The sequence below is a fragment of the Diplotaxodon limnothrissa genome, linkage group LG12, assembly GCF_057381915.1.
Source record: "Diplotaxodon limnothrissa isolate DT_005_m linkage group LG12, D_limnothrissa_male_GT1.1, whole genome shotgun sequence".
Classification (NCBI taxonomy): Eukaryota; Metazoa; Chordata; class Actinopteri; order Cichliformes; family Cichlidae; genus Diplotaxodon; species Diplotaxodon limnothrissa.
This window is the reverse complement of record NC_140607.1, coordinates 38,220,733-38,238,639: the sequence shown is the minus strand read 5'-3', so window position 1 is coordinate 38,238,639 and position 17,907 is coordinate 38,220,733. Positions and strand designations below refer to the sequence as shown.

The 17,907-nt window shown below is 45.9% G+C and overlaps 1 protein-coding gene across 1 annotated transcript; it reads right to left on the bottom strand.

Moving 5' to 3' along the window:
- Positions 1–1,834: 1,834 nt before the first annotated feature.
- fbp1a (fructose-1,6-bisphosphatase 1a) lies at positions 1,835–5,760 on the bottom strand. The gene is made up of 7 exons (XM_085367610.1): positions 5,591–5,760; positions 4,778–4,940; positions 4,228–4,320; positions 3,875–4,015; positions 3,636–3,773; positions 3,346–3,465; positions 1,835–2,071 (listed from the first exon to the last, which is right to left on the bottom strand). Exons 1-7 carry the CDS (start codon positions 5,758–5,760, stop codon positions 1,880–1,882), a joined length of 1,017 nt encoding a protein of 338 aa, XP_085223736.1. The 3' UTR covers positions 1,835–1,879.
- Positions 5,761–17,907: the final 12,147 nt, after the last annotated feature.

Below are 17,907 nucleotides of genomic sequence, written 5' to 3'. Positions count from 1 at the left end.
TGTTTAACGATTCGATTCTTTATCGATTCTCTTATCGATTCTTTTTTTTTTTTTAAAAAAGGAGAACACTAAGGTCGATTAGCTCAGAGCTTTGTTTTATATCTTCTCTTTGAACAAGATAGAAATTTAGGAGTAACATGGCCTTACAAACCCAACAGTGAGATCTTGAGAGATCCAGCCTACGGCTCTTCAATGGGGTGTCACAGGGACCCCAGGAAAAAAAATTGTAAATGTAAAATAATAAAATAAATATTCTTGTGAGACATATCACATATTGACGGGGTCGGGTTATGTTAAAAAGTATAAATTGTTATACTTTGTTCATTGGTTCAAAGGTACCCCACACTTCTTTTTTTGTTTGCTTGTTTGTTCTGGTGTATTTTTCATTTGAACTGTTACTCTGCCAGAGTACTCATATTTACAAGATGGCATTGAACGCCCCATTGGTGTATCAGGAAAACTATTTTGTACGTATGTTCCTTGAAGGGGATTGAAGTCGTTCTTTTTTCCACCGCAGCGAAGGGCTAGGAGTAGGAGAGGAGCTGCTGTATGTTTTTGTTATCGAATCGATCTGATTGTGAAATAAAGCATATGCAGTGAGAAAGCAACTCCAGGAGTCATCCCTGCCTTAAAGCTGCAACATTCTTCTGTAGCAATAACAAAGTATAACATAAATTGTTCTGTGGCAATTACACAAGAATATCCAGTAATGTCCCTGCCTACAATTAAACACATTCACTTACCAAAAATCGGGGGCATCTGCTGTGGCAAATGGGTGCAAGCCTTTGACCACAAACTTAGACACTGCTCGGTGACAGTCTATCCTGGCCTGAAAGGAGACGCTACCGGTAGACTGCAGCGAGAACTGCCAGCGAGCGCCAGCCAGACTCTGTCTCTCTCATCATGGTCACCTACATGTACAGTAATGGCAGGTCTTGTAATAAGGCAGATTGCGCTAACATAATATGCACTGTTAGTTGATTATTTACCTGCCGCATTAACGGGAGAGGACGTGCAAACGTTAGCGCTGCTGCTGGGTTGAGAGTCACGAGTCCGGAGCGGAATTAAAAACGCGTGTCATCGCGTGTTTTGTGAGCAAATGCTTTTGCATATTCGTAGTGTTTCCTCCCTTAAATGAAATATCTACTTTGCAAGTTGCCCTGTTGTCATCGGTTCTCATAAAGTATAATCAAACTTTTGAGCGTTTGAGCCGCTTAGGCGCCATGTTTCCTGCCAGGTAAATGACGCTCCGCAACGTGGTGACGTCATTCGGGGCGACTGGAATCGATAAGGGAATCGTTTGCAAAAATGGCAAACGATTCCAAGGAATTGAAACAGTGGGAACCGGTTCTCAACAAGAACCGGTTTTCGATACCCATCCCTAAACTTGAAGATTTCAAGATATTATCGAGGGACACAAACTGAATAACTGTGAGATGATGACACACGTCTGAAATGATCAAACACTCACTCGTTCTTATCATTTATTGAGAGACTTCATTGTTCCAAACAGCTGTTATTTCACATAATAAAAGAATCGCGTTTGGTTGCAAAGAGGCTGTTTTTGGTCTTTTGCACATCTGGAATGTGTCTTTGATTTAAGGCACAACTGGAGGTAAACTGAGGAGCAAAGGTCTCAGACTGAAGTGCGTTTGTGTGTTTTGGCACATTTTTGGTCTTTGGTAGCTTTTGTTTAGCAGTATGTGAACTTATGAAGCACCGCTTAAAAATGGGAGCGCTAACGTGGCATGAAAACACCGTGCCTCCAAATCTCTTCACATTTTTGGTCTTTAAAACCCATTTTTACATAAAAACCATCATTACAGAGGCGGTAACGTGCATCCCAACAGGAGGACCGCTGTGTGAGTCCCGTGCGGTCTCACTTCTTGGCGTGTTTCTGGCAGATGGCGATGTACTCCAGCACGTCCTCGCTGGAGCCCATAGCCACAGGAGCTCTTTGGTGGATGCTCTCAGGCTGGATGTCCAGGATGTTCTCGAAGCCCGTGGAGGCCATGCCGCCTGCCTGCTCCATGATGAAGGCCATGGGGTTGCATTCGTACAGCAGGCGCAGCTTTGAGCGAGAGGGGAGGGAAGGTGTAAGTGCTCATGAGAAAGTCTGGAAAACTCACAGGCTCGTTCAGCATTTTAGTGCTTGAAGGAAAAAAATTGAGAAGTCACAAATGAACACTGGACCAGGATTTTCTAGAAGAGATCATTCCTCCTGTTCATGTAAAGATCTTCTTTTTGTGCTTTAAATGTAATCGACAGTCTGCTACAATAGTTCATAAACAGGCCTTTTGGTGTAATTTCATATATATATCACATTTAAACTGTCAGATGTGTTTTTTGGTTTTAGGCACCGTTACAGAGGAGCTGCTGAATCCTCCTGAATGACCAAAGTTTACAAAATGGTTTTTCTCCAGTATGAGTCAAACTATCGGCCAGCTCAGGTCAGGGGGGCGTTTTCCTGCAGACCTCTGGCTGTACCGGCTTCACTTTTCAGAACCAGGAACCAGAATGTCAAAGTGAGCAAGCTGATTTCATCAGCCATAAATAATACCTGCCAGTTAGTGCAAAGTAACAGACTGAAATGCTCATTTAAACCAACGTAACCGAAGCACAAACTACTGGAAATCAATTCTATTCAGTTTTATTTATACAGCGCCAAATTCAACAGTTGCCTCAAGGTGCTTTATATTGTAAAGTCGACCCTACAATAATACATACAGAGAAAAACCCAACAATCATATGATTGTTAAGTGCTATGAACAAGCACTTAGGCGACAGTGGGAAGGAAAAACTCCCTTTTAACAGGAAGAAACCTCCAGCAGAACCAGGCTCAGGGAGGGGCGGGGCCATCTGCTGTGATTGGTTGGGGTGAGAGAAGGAAGACAGGATAAAGACATGCTGTGGAATGATCTGTAACTCACAGCAGGTCAAAGTTTCTGTCAGATAATTCAAATAGAAATGCTCCAAAAAGCACCGACAGCACCAACACTTCAAATCTGTGAAGGCGGACAGCAAACCCGTCGCTCAGCTAACTGGACTTTAAACTTTACCAGAGTGGGTGAGTTTAAAAACCTATATTCTACCTGCAGCTGAGTGACAAACTATCGACCCCAAACCATCTATGTACCTGCACAAAAACACTGTAGACATTAGTTCTGCTTGTAATCATTTGTAATCATCTGTGGGAACTGAGCTGATTTTGATCCCAGCCTTGAGGGGCCAATCGAGGAACTCAAGTTTTGACACGTTTTCCAAGTTTTTTTTAAGGTGCTACAGCATTGATGTCACGGACGCCTACACTGCATCCATCTTTTACATACAGCTGCAGGACCTTACCTTTCCCTTGGGGCTTTTCGTATTTCCTGGGTATAAAAAGATCCCTCCATACATCAGCGTTCTGTGCACATCTGCCACCATAGAGCCAATGTAGCGGGAGCCATAGGGCTCACTGCCGTCCTACAGGGGCGTCAAAAACAACATCTGCTTAGTGACGAGGTCTACGGTAAAAATACATCAGTGTGCACTATTAGTATTTAGTGTTTATTGTATATCCAGCATGTTTGTGGATACTGCTGGAATGTATAAATTTCCCCCTGGAGACAAACATGTCTGGACACCTGCGTTACCTGAGGGAACTTCTTGTTCTGCAGGTACTCTGTGACAGCAGGGTCAAAGTACTTTGCATAACCTTCATTCAAGCTGTAAATCTTCCCTCGTTTCTTCATCTTCACATCCCGCTCGACCAGTATGAACTCCCCGATCGCCTAAAGAGCAAAAAGCAGTAACAACAAAAACATGTTTGTAGATAAAATCAGTTTGCAGCTTTTCTATGTGGAACACGCGAAACCTTCAAAAGAGCGCTAACCGGGTCGAGCATGAAGCAGTTGACTCCCTGGCCGGTGGAGAGCACTACCATGGCGGCGCTGCCGTAGAGGGCGTAGCCCGCTGCCACGAGGTTCCTGCCGGGCTGCAGAGCGTCCTTCTCACAGGGCTCATCATCTGTGGTCTGAGGGAAACGGCATCAGTCGTGTCATTATTGATTCTGTTGCCTGATTCGACATCAGTGGAGCGTTTGCATTAAAATCAGTTTAGTCCCTGCTTTAAACATCTACAAGTGATGCAGCTGTAAAATCCAATACAAACAGTTTGCCAACACTTTAAGTTTTTAAATCAAGAACAAACCAGTTTCATCATAAGCTCTTAACCCTGTGCTAGTACCTTTTTGTAAATGGCAAAGATGGTGCCAATGGAGACGAGACAGTCGATGTTGGAGGAGCCGTCCAAAGGATCAAAGCACACGATGTATTTCCCCTGAAGAAGCAGAAAAACATGCAGTGACTATGTGATGTGTTATATACAAGAGAGTTACTTCTACAAAGAGGCGTCTCAACAGCTGCCTTGAAACGCCTCCGGGCAGCGAATCTGAGGCCTTATCTAATTTCACTGATCACCTGATGATCACCGAATCTGACTGTATCTATGCAACTGTCAGATGTCATAGAAAATAGTTGGTTTCTGAGTTTGCTCCAAAGGTTTTACAAAGCAGATTTCCCCTGGACGTTACACTCGGATGATGTGGAATTCACTGTTAAAGGAACTTTTAAAAAGGTCAACTTAGAAATATCTGAATGATCCGTCTCAGTTTTCAGAAAACGTCCCACACAAATAAGATCAGGTTTTTCAGGCTCGGTGGGTTCTTAGAGGAACCTGGAGCGTTAAACCCGGTTAGGCTCAAAGTCTCAAATATCTCACCTGGTCTCACACTTACCCTCCTGTCTGGCTCCACTATGATGGCTTTGTCATTCTCTTCAGACACCAGCACGCAGGAGCTGAACGATGACTTGAGCATGTTGATGACCAGATCGTTGGACAGGATGTCCAGCTTCTTCACCTGATCGCCCGTCACATTGGTGCTGCCGGCGATGCCGTAACTGAAAAAAGCAAAAACAAGTGAGCGTGAAAAGTTCACACACACACACACACACACACACACACACACACACACACACACACACACACACACACACACACACACACCAGGTAGTAACAAAGCAGTAAGCCTGCCTGAGTGAAACTGCTGGGACTACTTGCGGCTGCTCTGGATACTGAACAAAGACGTCTTTGTGTGGAATTAAATGACAGAGACTTCCTTGTTTCCATCAGACTGGATAAATAAGAGTAACAGAAGCGTGACGCTGCACTTCTGAAACACTCGTTACTCCTCTGAGACGCAGTTCTGCAGGAACAACATGCAACATGTTCTCTTACTTCACATAAACCAGCGGAGATGGAGAAATAAAGACAAATGCAGAAGTGAGCAGGAGCTGGCCCGTTCCCCGACTGGTTCGGGGTTAAAAAAAAAAAACAAGTACCGCAGTAATAACCACCTGTGGACCGAAGCATGTCTCATAAAATGGGCGTGTCTGTTCCAGGTATGCGCTTTCTGATTGGCGCAGAGACCCTGGAGCCCTGCGTGCCGCTGAGGGCTTTACACAGCGCTGCATTCAAGTACGGAACAGTGCTGGCAGGGCCGTAACGGCTACTTCCAAACCCAACGGCGTGTGTAACGTGGCTCACTCACAGGTGGGCGATCCCAGCTTTGCGCACAGCGCTGGAGATGGCCTTCACCGCCGTGCACAGCGAGTTGAGCAGCGTGGTCAGCTCCCCCGTGCCTTTGGCCTTCCTGCCCTGCTCCATGACGAAGCGGGTCATGGTGACCACGTTGGTGTCGAAGGTGCTGCTGTCGGACATAGTGCCGGTGAGTCGCTGGAACTGCGGGTTTGAGGAAACTCTGCAGGATTTAAATGCGGCAGCAACGCGGAACTGCGCGTGGACAGCCGTGGGGGGAGTGTATGTAGCGGAGAGGTGTGGCCCCGCTGTGCACACTGAGCGCTGCAGCGATGACACGATAGTGTTACAAACACAAGGATGTGAGCAGAACAAAGAGAGCTGCACAAGCCCGAGTCCAGACTTTTGTTCCCTGAGAGCGACAGCCCGACACAGATACGAGGAGTGCGGACACGCATTGTTTCTGCGCACGATAGTCAGCGTTTACATTCCTCTTGCGCACACGAACTTTTCAGCGCGTTGCCCTGGATTTTCTCTTTGGAAAGATTAGTGGCTCCAGAGACGCTCGCATGCTCATTTCATACCTCATTTCATAACTTGTGCAAATCAGCTGGAGTCATAAAACCATCAGGTCGAACAGAAGCGTGGGAGTGAGGATCTGAACTCCTAAAACTCCAGCATGCAGAAAACACCGAGTCAAATGAAAATGCTTCATGCAAACATGAAACTGTACAACATGCTGTAAGTCAGGGCGAAGAGGCTAAAACAAGCCAGTGCAGAGACAGTAGTGCTCATGTCCAGTATGTGGTACGATGAGCTTCCAGTTAGAACAGTTTTAACGTCTGCAGTGTTTTAACGCTGAGGTTGAAAGATTTTTCTAAAAGTCACTCCAATGCTGTCATGTCCTTATTGTAAGAAAGTCTCACCTTCCTCTTGAACACTTCAGTGCGATTGTGACACTTGAAGATGCTGCAATGGAGCTGAAAACCGTTTTTACCACATACCGCTGAAGACACACAAGCAAGCTGTCCATCATGTGTTTCAATAAAACCGATGAAGAAAGGCAAAATGTGACGAAGCTGCACATTCAATAAAATCCAACATGTGCGCCCGTTTGCACGCACACACGGAAACACAAGGATGTTTGTGTAGTTTAGAAGAGACCGAATCAAAACCATGGAGGAAATCTGATCTTCCACAAAACAGTTTCCCAGAGTACTAACATGTATCTGGGGTCACGCTGTCAGAAGATAAAGATATGGGAACAGCTCAAACATACCTGTATGTTGAATTGTTGCTTCACAGAGAAACACTGGTGACATTTCAGACCCATAAATCTGCTTTTCAGTTCAGTGCAGTGGAATAAACTCACCAAATCTCAACACAAATATAACTCATAATAATTGATTTTCACTCAGGGCAGACTGTGTATGCTTTACCTGACTGTTAAGTGAAATGAAAAGAGTCAGATGAAGCACTCTGTCTTATAACCTTTCAGCCTTTAATCTCACGTGGCTCTGTAACATACAGTAAACTTCACTGCTGACGAGCTCTGTGACCTCAAAGTACTTCAAGCAAAAATGATCTCTGTAAGCTTAAAACTGGAAACAAACACTAGGAGCTCATCACCATCTCCAGGCTTTATCTAACTGAGCTGTTTACTTGGTGATGAGACAAAACACTGACAGTTCAGGAACAGCAAACACACTTTTATAAAAATCTACTATGACTGACTGTTTAATAGTCCTTAAGCTCTCCGAGCCAGTCGGCTGTTATCAAAGATGACCGGGATTATATCTATATCCCACATATTCAATAGATTAGTGAGCATGAACTCACTTCAGAGATGTTCTCCTGCCTGCAGCTGCGTCCAGTATCCAACCGGTAGCATCAGCAGCACATTAAACCATATGTTAACTTTCTTGGGCTTCCATATGAAGGCTGTGATTGACAGATAAAGGTTTTGTAGTCGAAGAGTGAGAAAAAAAACACAACAAAACATGGCTTTACTAATAAAAAAAAAAAAAAAAGGAGTCTCCCATGAAGGCCAGATGTCCCAGTTCTGCACTAGCACTTAAACGCAGCTTACATTTGTGGGTCGGGTAGCGTGAAAAGTGCCCCCCCCCCCCCCCCCCACACACACGCACACACTTGCACATGTGACGTCATATGTGCGGGTTTTTTTTTTAAACAATCTGTGATAGTGTTAGACGTTTGTCCTGCAGCACAGGAAGCGTTTAAAGGTGAAAACGATCCGATTTATATACATTAAATTAACATTTGACGCGTAATTATCAGCATTTATTCAAATTTTGATACTTACCATTTGAGAAATAGTTTTAGGTGAGACCAAATTGCTCTGTGTGTAGACACACGTCCGTGTACTCACTCATTTGTAAACTGTGGTTTGTGCTATTGTAGGAACTGTTTTGTGCACAAAGATGTGCCAACAGTAGCCGTTCAAATAGTAGATCTTTTCAGCGCGTTGCCCTGGATTTTCTCTTTGGAAAGATTAGTGGCTCCAGAGACGCTCGCATGCTCATTTCATACCTCATTTCATAACTTGTGCAAATCAGCTGGAGTCATAAAACCATCAGGTCGAACAGAAGAGTGGGAGTGAGGATCTGAACTCCTGAAACTCCAGCATGCAGAAAACACCGAGTCAAATGAAAATGCTTCATGCAAACATGAAACTGTACAACATGCTGTAAGTCAGGGCGAAGAGGCTAAAACAAGCCAGTGCAGAGACAGTAGTGCTCATGTCCAGTATGTGGTACGATGAGCTTCCAGTTAGAACAGTTTTAACGTCTGCAGTGTTTTAACGCTGAGGTTGAAAGATTTTTCTAAAAGTCACTCCAATGCTGTCATGTCCTTATTGTAAGAAAGTCTCACCTTCCTCTTGAACACTTCAGTGCGATTGTGACACTTGAAGATGCTGCAATGGAGCTGAAAACCGTTTTTACCACATACCGCTGAAGACACACAAGCAAGCTGTCCATCATGTGTTTCAATAAAACCGATGAAGAAAGGCAAAATGTGACGAAGCTGCACATTCAATAAAATCCAACATGTGCGCCCGTTTGCACGCACACACGGAAACACAAGGATGTTTGTGTAGTTTAGAAGAGACCGAATCAAAACCATGGAGGAAATCTGATCTTCCACAAAAAAGTTTCCCAGAGTACTAACATGTATCTGGGGTCACGCTGTCAGAAGATAAAGATATGGGAACAGCTCAAACATACCTGTATGTTGAATCGTTGCTTCACAGAGAAACACTGGTGACATTTCAGACCCATAAATCTGCTTTTCAGTTCAGTGCAGTGGAATAAACTCACCAAATCTCAACACAAATATAACTCATAATAATTGATTTTCACTCAGGGCAGACTGTGTATGCTTTACCTGACTTAAGTGTAATGAAAAGAGTCAGATGAAGCACTCTGTCTTATAACCTTTCAGCCTTTAATCTCACGTGGCTCTGTAACATACAGTAAACTTCACTGCTGACGAGCTCTGTGACCTCAAAGTACTTCAAGCACAAATGATCTCTGTAAGCTTAAAACTGGAAACAAACACTAGGAGCTCATCACCATCTCCAGGCTTTATCTAACTGAGCTGTTTACTTGGTGATGAGACAACACACTGACAGTTCAGGAACAGCAAACACACTTTTATAAAAATCTACTATGACTGACTGTTTAATAGTCCTTAAGCTCTCCGAGCCAGTCGGCTGTTATCAAAGATGACCGGGATTATATCTATATCCCACATATTCAATAGATTAGTGAGCATGAACTCACTTCAGAGATGTTCTCCTGCCTGCAGCTGCGTCCAGCATCCAACCGGTAGCATCAGCAGCACATTAAACCATATGTTAACTTTCTTGGGCTTCCATATGAAGGCTGTGATTGACAGATAAAGGTTTTGTAGTCGAAGAGTGAGAAAAAAAACACAACAAAACATGGCTTTACTAATAAAAAAAAAAATAAAAAAAAGGAGAGTCCCATGAAGGCCAGATGTCCCAGTTCTGCACTAGCACTTAAACGCAGCTTACATTTGTGGGTCGGGTAGCGTGAAAAGTGCCCCCCCCCCCCCACACACACACACACACACACACACACGCACACACTTGCACATGTGACGTCATATGTGCGTTTTTTTTTTTTAAACAATCTGTGATAGTGTTAGACGTTTGTCCTGCAGCACAGGAAGCGTTTAAAGGTGAAAACGATCCGATTTATATACATTAAATTAACATTTGACGCGTAATTATCAGCATTTATTCAAATTTTGATACTTACCATTTGAGAAATAGTTTTAGGTGAGACCAAATTGCTCTGTGTGTAGACACACGTCCGTGTACTCACTCATTTGTAAACTGTGGTTTGTGCTATTGTAGGAACTGTTTTGCGCACAAAGATGTGCCAACAGTAGCCGTTCAAATAGTAGATCTATATCAGGTCTAATTACATTTGTTTTCTCTAATGAAAACAAAATAAAGACGTTGGCTTTAAATGTGCAATGAAGGTAAACAGTCAGCTGTCAGTGCTGCGTGTTTATTCCACAGACCACATTAGATTCAGGGAGTTTGGCTTCTCTTTGCTGTTTTTTTTTTTTTTTTTTCCCCTGTCCCATTTGGTTCTTTAGCCGTCAGAATTGTTGTCTGAAGACCAACAAGGATACCCAATGGATTTACTTTGCCAAATGGATCATCGTGGCATTGCCGTATTGGTCCATTTGGTCGATCTTTGTTTTTATTATTTATTATATTTTATTTTCAGATGTTACAGACGGGACAGACATGAGTGAGGGATAGGAAAGGGAGAAAGAAAGAGGAAGGAAAGGAAAAACAGAAGGGGAGAGGGACAGTGAGAAAGGGGGGGAGAAAAAAAATAAAAATCTCCTGGATCACCTGTTGAGAGAAGAATAGAAAACAAGCAAAAAAAGACAAAAAAAACAAAACAAAGCAACATATTAAACACAACACCATCGCATTAATCTAGCTAAGTGTAAACAGCAGTAAATACTAAATATTCAATGTTGTTGTGCAGCACGCAGGACAGATGTGCTTCGAAGTAGCAGCCAAGAAAGGTGTAATTTGGGTCTACGAGCAGTGAACAGCCGTGTGCATACCTGTGTGGATCAGCGCGCTTGTATTCCAAAGGTTTCTCCATGTAACGATCTGCTAGAGGGTGTGGGGGGGCCACAGCCCCGTCCTCCAGGGTGTGAAGCGGGTGTGGAGGAGATCAAAACTCCAGACATCCAGAGGCCCCCAGAACACAAGAGACCAAGGAAGACCAACAGAGGGGCAGCCGCGCCACTGTCCCAGAAAGAGCTGAGGAGAGTCCCAGATGAGGGCTCACTCAGCAGCCGCGGAGCAGAAGCCAGGGGGAGTTGCAGTGACGCGCCCGTGAGCTCCGCCGGCAGCCAGCTGTGCCTGAGTGACCGAGCCCCAGGCCGAGAGGCCGGGGGCACCCCACCCCCGAAGGGGCCCGAGCGAGCCCCAGGCTCCAGGCCCCGATAAGCGGCCGCCAAGGAGTGAGCCGGTGTGTACCTGGACGCCCACCCCCAGACACAAAGAACCACCAACGCACCGACACCTGAGGGAGTCCGCCACTGGCAGGGGAAGTGGTGGTGGGTGGAGATAGGCCTCCAAACCTTGGAGGGCCTGAGGTGTCCCCAGAGAGGTGGCGTCTGATACCCAACCTGACATATAGACACAGACATACAGGCACACACAGATACAAACATCCATTCCCCCCCTCAGGCTCTCATATGCACTCACTCCACACTCAACCAACGTGGAGACAGACATAAAGAGACGCTGTACACACGATCACACTCCCCAAGCGTACTCTAAGCCCCGGGTCTAGGTACCCTTGCCCCTGGAGGGGGGGACTGCACCCAGACCCAGGTGGTGTTACCCTTTTCCCTGCGGTAGGGGGAGGCAGACCGCCCCGACTCCGCAGCAGCAGGGAGGCCCCACACTCCAGACCGCAGTCGGACGGCCAACTCCTCCTAGCCCCCCCGCTCCAGCAGGCCGCAGAGAATGGGGGTGAGAGAAGACTCCAAACCTCCCTCCACCCGCTCATTGTAGTGTTGATGCATGTGTGTTCTAAGGTGCAATTAAAACCCAGGAGGGCATGGAGCTACCTGCCAGAGAGCAGCAGGTAAGCGCATGGTCCCTCCTGCTAGCCCTCAATGTCTACGTGTATTTAAAATTGAGAGGTGGGCAACGATGCCAGGGGTGGGGTGTACACCCTGATGGTAATTTGGACTCCGTGATTGTGCCCACCCCCAAGATCCTATATGTATGTGTAATGAGAGTGTGAGTAATGTGAATGTCTAAGTTGTGGGATAAAATTGAGGCAGAGGCAGCCAGAAGGGGACGGGGGACGGGGGGGGGGGGGGGGGGGTAGCCTCCTCTGCACCCTGGTGACATACCCCTACTCCAAGGCCCTGCATGTGTGGGTGGTTGTGGTGGAGCGGGAAGAGGGAGGCAGCTGGAGATCTCTTTGCTGTTAACGCCACTGGTCACCAGATGGCGCTGTCGGGCAAACGCAGCCTCCGGCGGGACGCTGACTCTGTCCAAAGCAGTGAGGATGCGTTTCTGAAACTTGTTGTCATCATGTATCTTTGAAATAATGATCATTTTTATGTACATGTAGGTATTCGTGTGTCTGCGTTAAATATTTAGGTTCATTTAAAAGTGTAAGTATTTTAAAGACCGTAAAAAATGAGCCCCGATAAGATTATCTGACACAGAACAATTAAGAACACTTGATATTAATGCGCCAACTGAAACCGCTTCCATCTATCGTCCCGAGCTCTATATTGTATCGCGGAAGAGAAACATCTTCGTTAGTTATAGTAAGTTAAAACTACAAAACTTTAACTTTGTAACGTACATGTCTTTTTCTCCCCGGTGTGGTCACAGTTTTACGACACAACGTGTAGACACTGGTTAGCAAACGACGTGCTAACTGCATTAACCTACACGTTTACCTGAGTTTTAAGGTGAGTCCGGAGCGCGCTGTTTGCTCTTCGTGACTCAGCTAGTGTAAGTAGGCCGAGCCCTGTGCGCAGGTAAAGCAACACCTGTGCCTCTAACTGACCTTCACATCAGCTCAGACTGGGCTCCTGGGAGGGCACCGACTGCGCATGACCGCGGGTTAACTTGGAGCCCAGGCACGAGCGGACAAGTACAAAGAGGCTGCTGCTGCTGGCGCAGAGGGGACGTACCGTGTGCGGCGGGCACAGACTGGAGCTTTGCACACTTTTGCGCAAAGTTAACGCATTACCCAGCTTTTACCCTCCGAGACTCCGACCCCGAGCACAGAAAGGAGTCCGAGGAAAGGAGCTGCACCTCCAAAGGAGCCCGGGAAGCGTTAGCGTGGGGTAAGTTAAGGTCGCTTTTGCTAAGACAAAGTGTGTTTTAAAGTGCTTCAGTTGTCCCAGGTGTCTCTGTGGGCGCGTGTAAGCGTGCACGAGCCCTCTGCTTAATTAATTACGTAAGTTGAGCGTGTCTTCAGTGCGTGTTGTCGGCCAGGTGGTCCTGCAGCGAGCAGACGAGACAATCCCATGAAGCGCTGCTGGTTAAGCTGGATTATATTTAAAGTCAGCTGGTGTTTGGGAGTCCTTCAGGTAATCTGGCGCTGTTTTTTTCCACTTCCGTCTGCGCTGCGCAGGTGTTATGAGGCTGAACTTTGAGCTCCAAGAGCGGGGAACCGGAGGCGAGGGACGGCGGAGGTTTTAAGGGGGATTCGCCCCTCGAGACCAGTTTCATTAAACTCGCGATTAAATCCACAGTGAGCCGCCTTCGCTCGGATTCAGAGTAAGTCAGGTGTCACCACAGGCTCGCGGACACCTTTAGCTCAAGCGCGAGAACGCAGAAATGTCTTTCGTGGCACTGTTTCCACAGCCGCGTCCTCGTAGCGCAGTGCGTGATGAGCTCTTAACAAAAGAGTCTCCGTGGAGCTCTAAAGGTCACTCAGCAACCCCGAAATGCTGCCAAATGAAACTAGTGTTGGACACGTTTCCTTCTTTGCTACCTGTTTTCATGCGGGGGGGCTCAGACCTGGATGGTAGTCCCCATTGTGCTGGTGAAGAGCTGGGGTCAAACTCACAGGCCTTTCCACTCTTCAGTACAGATGAAGCACTGGGGAATTGATATGTGAAGAGGAGGACTAATGGCCTTGTGAAGCTTCCACTGTGGGGTTGTTGCATATCTTAAGATCCACTTGTCTACACTTGGATAATAAGTGCAGATTTCATCCAGGATGCCACACAAAGCATTCCTTCAGGGCCCGAATGCCTCGCATTTTGTGGCTTTGCAGAAAGCATCGCACTTTCTGCAAAGTCGCTTCTCAAAGCTGCTGCTTTGCTGTTTGTAGCACTGATTAACAGCTTTAATGGGGTTTGAGGGTTAGCGAGTCATTCACTAACCTTAAGGTGGTTAAAGGGTCATCTCGGTGTCTCTAACAGCTCAGGCGTTCTTTACTTCACTGCAGGGAGCTTGTTTCATATTTTCATAAGAATAAACTGAAGATGAGAGAAAAATGATATTTCTGGAAGCTTATTGATTTCTAATGCTCCCCTCCTCGGTATCGTGGACATACGGTGGAGGTCTGTGAAATGACGCCTGACTGAGACGACCCTCACATCCGCAGGATCAAAGCCGGGTCTCATCTGCTCAGACGTGTGGCCTCCCCCGCCTCCCCCGCCTGTGATTACGACTCCCACCCCTCCTGTTTGTTTAGAGGAAATGACTTCCACTCCACAGCTCTGTGCGAGCAGCTTGCACGTCACGACTGGCCTCGCTTCTCTTGTGGGTGTTCAGTTTTTTTGTGGAGTCCTTGCCGTGGTGTTTTCTCTGTAATTTTATCTCGAGGGGGTTGCTGAGTTATAATTTTAGTTTTGGTTGAACATCTGTGCATACTTGTCTTGTTTGTGCTTCTCTTGCATGTTTTTGGTTCTAAAAATAAAGCTGCTCTGCCTGGGTTCACTTGAAAATGTTAGTTTTTGCGTGCGTGCACGTGAAGCTTCACTGCTGGGTAACCCCGAAGAAACCACTCTTACTGGCTGGACTGGAGGTGAAGGGAGTCGTCACAGCTGCTCGGCTTTAACGTGTGGGATGAGGACCTACATGAGCCTCGGGGTCTGCCCTGTTATTACAAGATCAAATGTACTTTAGTTTGAGTGGAAGATCCACTTAAACTAAAACCATAAGAGCCCCCTCCTGCAAAAACAAGAACAGCCCAAGATGCATTTGAGAGGATATAAATGTGTTCATGGAGATCTTCGATAAGACGTTTCACAAAGGACACCACGACTGTCTGAGTCGGGGCTCAAACCGGCAACCTTCCCATTACAAGACGAGCCGCCAACTCTTGAGCCACGATCGCCCCCATTTCACACACAAGTAGCACTTATGTGTTGGCAGTTTGTGGCAACAGTTGGTAGTGCTTCTTGTAACTGGAAGGTTGCCGGTTCAAGCCCGGGCTCCGACGGTCTCATTCGTTGTGTTCTTGGGCAAGACACTTCACCCGTTGCCTACTGGTGGTGGTCAGAGGGCCCGGTGGCGCCAGTGTCCGGCAGCCTCGCCTCTGTCAGTGCGCCCCAGGGTGGCTGTGGCTACATGTAGCTGCCATCACCAGTGTGTGTGTGACTGGGTGGATGACTGGTTGTGTAAAGTGCTGTACAAATACAGGCACCATGAAGCCTCTATAATGACTCACAGCTTTATTTAAGGACATGATGAAGGTGACACTGCTTACTCTGTAAATGAGCTTCTCTGAATCTCAACCATTCTGCAGTGAGCTATTTGTGATCTTGGCTTTTTCATTTCTAAACAGTGAAACTGTCTGGTTTCTAACTACCTTTACCAATAAACTGGGATCATTACTGGCTCAAAATTGAGTTTCTGGTTGGTGACTGACGCTGAAGAGCAGCTGGTCTGCATAGTGTTAAGGCAAAGAGTTATTATTGCCTTTAGTAAGAATAAGTCAGAGTCGGGGAGCACTGGAGATGAGAAAAAGAGCTTCAGGTTGCTGTGAAGCTGCCGTCCTGCTGTTCTCTGGGCAGTTGTTGCAGTTATTCTGAAGCATCAGCTGGTATGAAACTGGTGCTGCACCTCCACTCACAGTGCATGAGTTTTGGATGTAAATAAAACCTTTTAAAAACACCAGTGGACCGGCTGAAATGAAAAGGCTTGCATAGCTGATTCTAAGTAAAGGCGATCTTCAGGGAGTCCTAACAGATTTCCAGCAGCTCGGAGCAGCTGCCAAGTCGGCACCACGCTGTTTGCAAATTTGCAAGGAAGTTATTACCGCGGTGATCAAAGCTCTGGCAGGACCGCACGAAATTCTTTTCAAATCAGTTCTTGTGGATTTAGCAGCTTAATGGAGTCAGAGTGGCCTGAGATGGATTGGGAGACATTTGTGTGTGTTGGCACAGATTGTAGAGGAGGCTGTGAGGTGTGTTGGACTGATACTTAAAGCAGAGGTGAGATTATTTAGTTTCTTCTACAGATGTTTGGTGTCTGGGGTATCTAGTTTTGCATGGATGACTTGCAGCTGGAGTTATTCTGCACAGCCAACATTTTGGGTGATTCAGCAGCCCGACGAGGCCGACGGTAAACATGATCCCGGTCGCTTCTACCTGCAGAGATTATGAAACAAACCAGGTGAAGTTGTTGTGACTTTGAATTTCACTGACAACTTACATAAGAACAAGCGGACACATGAGCTATCACGATGAATGTCAGCGGCCCGCCAAAGAGCCCCGGATAGTGTTTTATGTTGTTCCGCCTGCTGATGATTCATTTCTGCATGCTTCAACTTGCGAGATTCTCGTTGGGTAGAAGATTGCTGCGGCGAACATGAAGGAGTGAAGCTTTTTGCTCTCTGTGGCTGGGATTAACCCTGCCTAAACCTCGGAGTGCGTTTCACAAAGATGTTTTGTTTCCTGGTATGTTAATCCCGTTCTTTCTTTCATGCTCCCTCACAGTCGTCACATGCTCGTCGTATCACAGACGATCAATAAGGGATTATTGACCTCTGACATTATGAAATTAAGAGTTTAAATGAGACGTTTTTGTTTCTCAGCTTCGGCTCCTCACAGACTTCGTTTCTTTAAACCACCCGAGCTGTTGGGACAGCAGCAGATTTGTGACGGGGTCTTCTACTTAAATATTTGTGTTGGTGTCGGCCTCGCTCGTGTCGGCTGTGGAAAACTCGATCTTTGCAGTGCTGATGGGACCTTTTGAATCAATGTGCCGGGACGACGCCCTCGTGGAAACGCGCTCTGCCTGACAAGACTTGCAATAAATGATTGTTTTTAATTTTCACTTTGATGGGAGGAGTGATGGTGCGTGGAACTTGAGGCTAAAGCGGGAACACCGTTGCACACCAACCCTTACAGGGGAAGGAAGTTATTCTTCCAGTGTAGAGCTGACGCCTCACACACTCATCCAGTGTGGCATTCTGGGAAATCAGTTTTCAGCTTGCTCGTTTTTAGTAAACAAGTTTTTGTTCTCGAGTCACACAACAAATATTTCAGGGCATGTATAAATGTTTATTACTCCAGGCACCTGTTTGTGGAGGTTTCAGATCAGTGCTCGTGTCGTGTAAGAATCTGTTAACCTTTTAGGATAGAAATAAATGTGACTTTGATTTCATTTGGACCTGTTGGTATTAAAACATTTGAATAAATGTATAAGGAAATCTTTGGATTATAAAATAACTGGAGGGTTTTTTGTGTGTTTTAAGAAAAATGACTAAAAACCTTTATTTTATATTAAAATAAGTATAAATAATTGGGTGGCATTTATTAATTTGTGCAGTTTTTCTCTTATCAAGGTGAAAATTTGAATATTATTGATATGATTTATATTTATTGGAGCAGAACAAATACTTGCAAATAAAAATCTCGGTAAATGGTCATAAAATCAAAATCTGAACGATGAAACCAACAGAATCATTAACATCACTAAGACTTTCATATAGAGTTGTTCACATGGTGACCATCATCTGTCCATGAAGCCATGCCGTCAGTTTTCCGAGCAGATAATTCCCAGAAAAGCTCTGAAAGTTCAGCTGTTCCTAACCTCAGCAAACTGCTCGCTGACCTGCACCGTCGTGGCTTACAGGTGTAGCACCAGCACCTGCAGCAGGTGTAGCACTGGTTCATGTGCTGGTGAAGGACTAGGGATGGCACCGGTTCTGACATAAACGGTAGTAACCAGACCGAAAAGCAGCGCACATTTCGGTGCTTTATTTCGGTGCTTTATTTTCCTGAGCTGTGATACACTTTAGATTCTAGCCAATC

What these genes read in the sequence shown, in the direction of transcription:
- fbp1a (XM_085367610.1), bottom strand. Translation starts at nt 5,760, where the DNA reads ATGTCCGACAGCAGCACCTTCGACACCAACGTGGTCACCATGACCCGC. An exon ending in AAAGCTGGGATCGCCCACCT is followed by an intron (nt 4,941 to 5,590) that starts GTGAGTGAGCCA and finishes TGCTTTTTTCAG; the next exon opens with TTACGGCATCGCCGGCAGCA. An exon ending in ACTGCTTCATGCTCGACCCG is followed by an intron (nt 3,774 to 3,874) that starts GTTAGCGCTCTT and finishes TTTGCTCTTTAG; the next exon opens with GCGATCGGGGAGTTCATACT.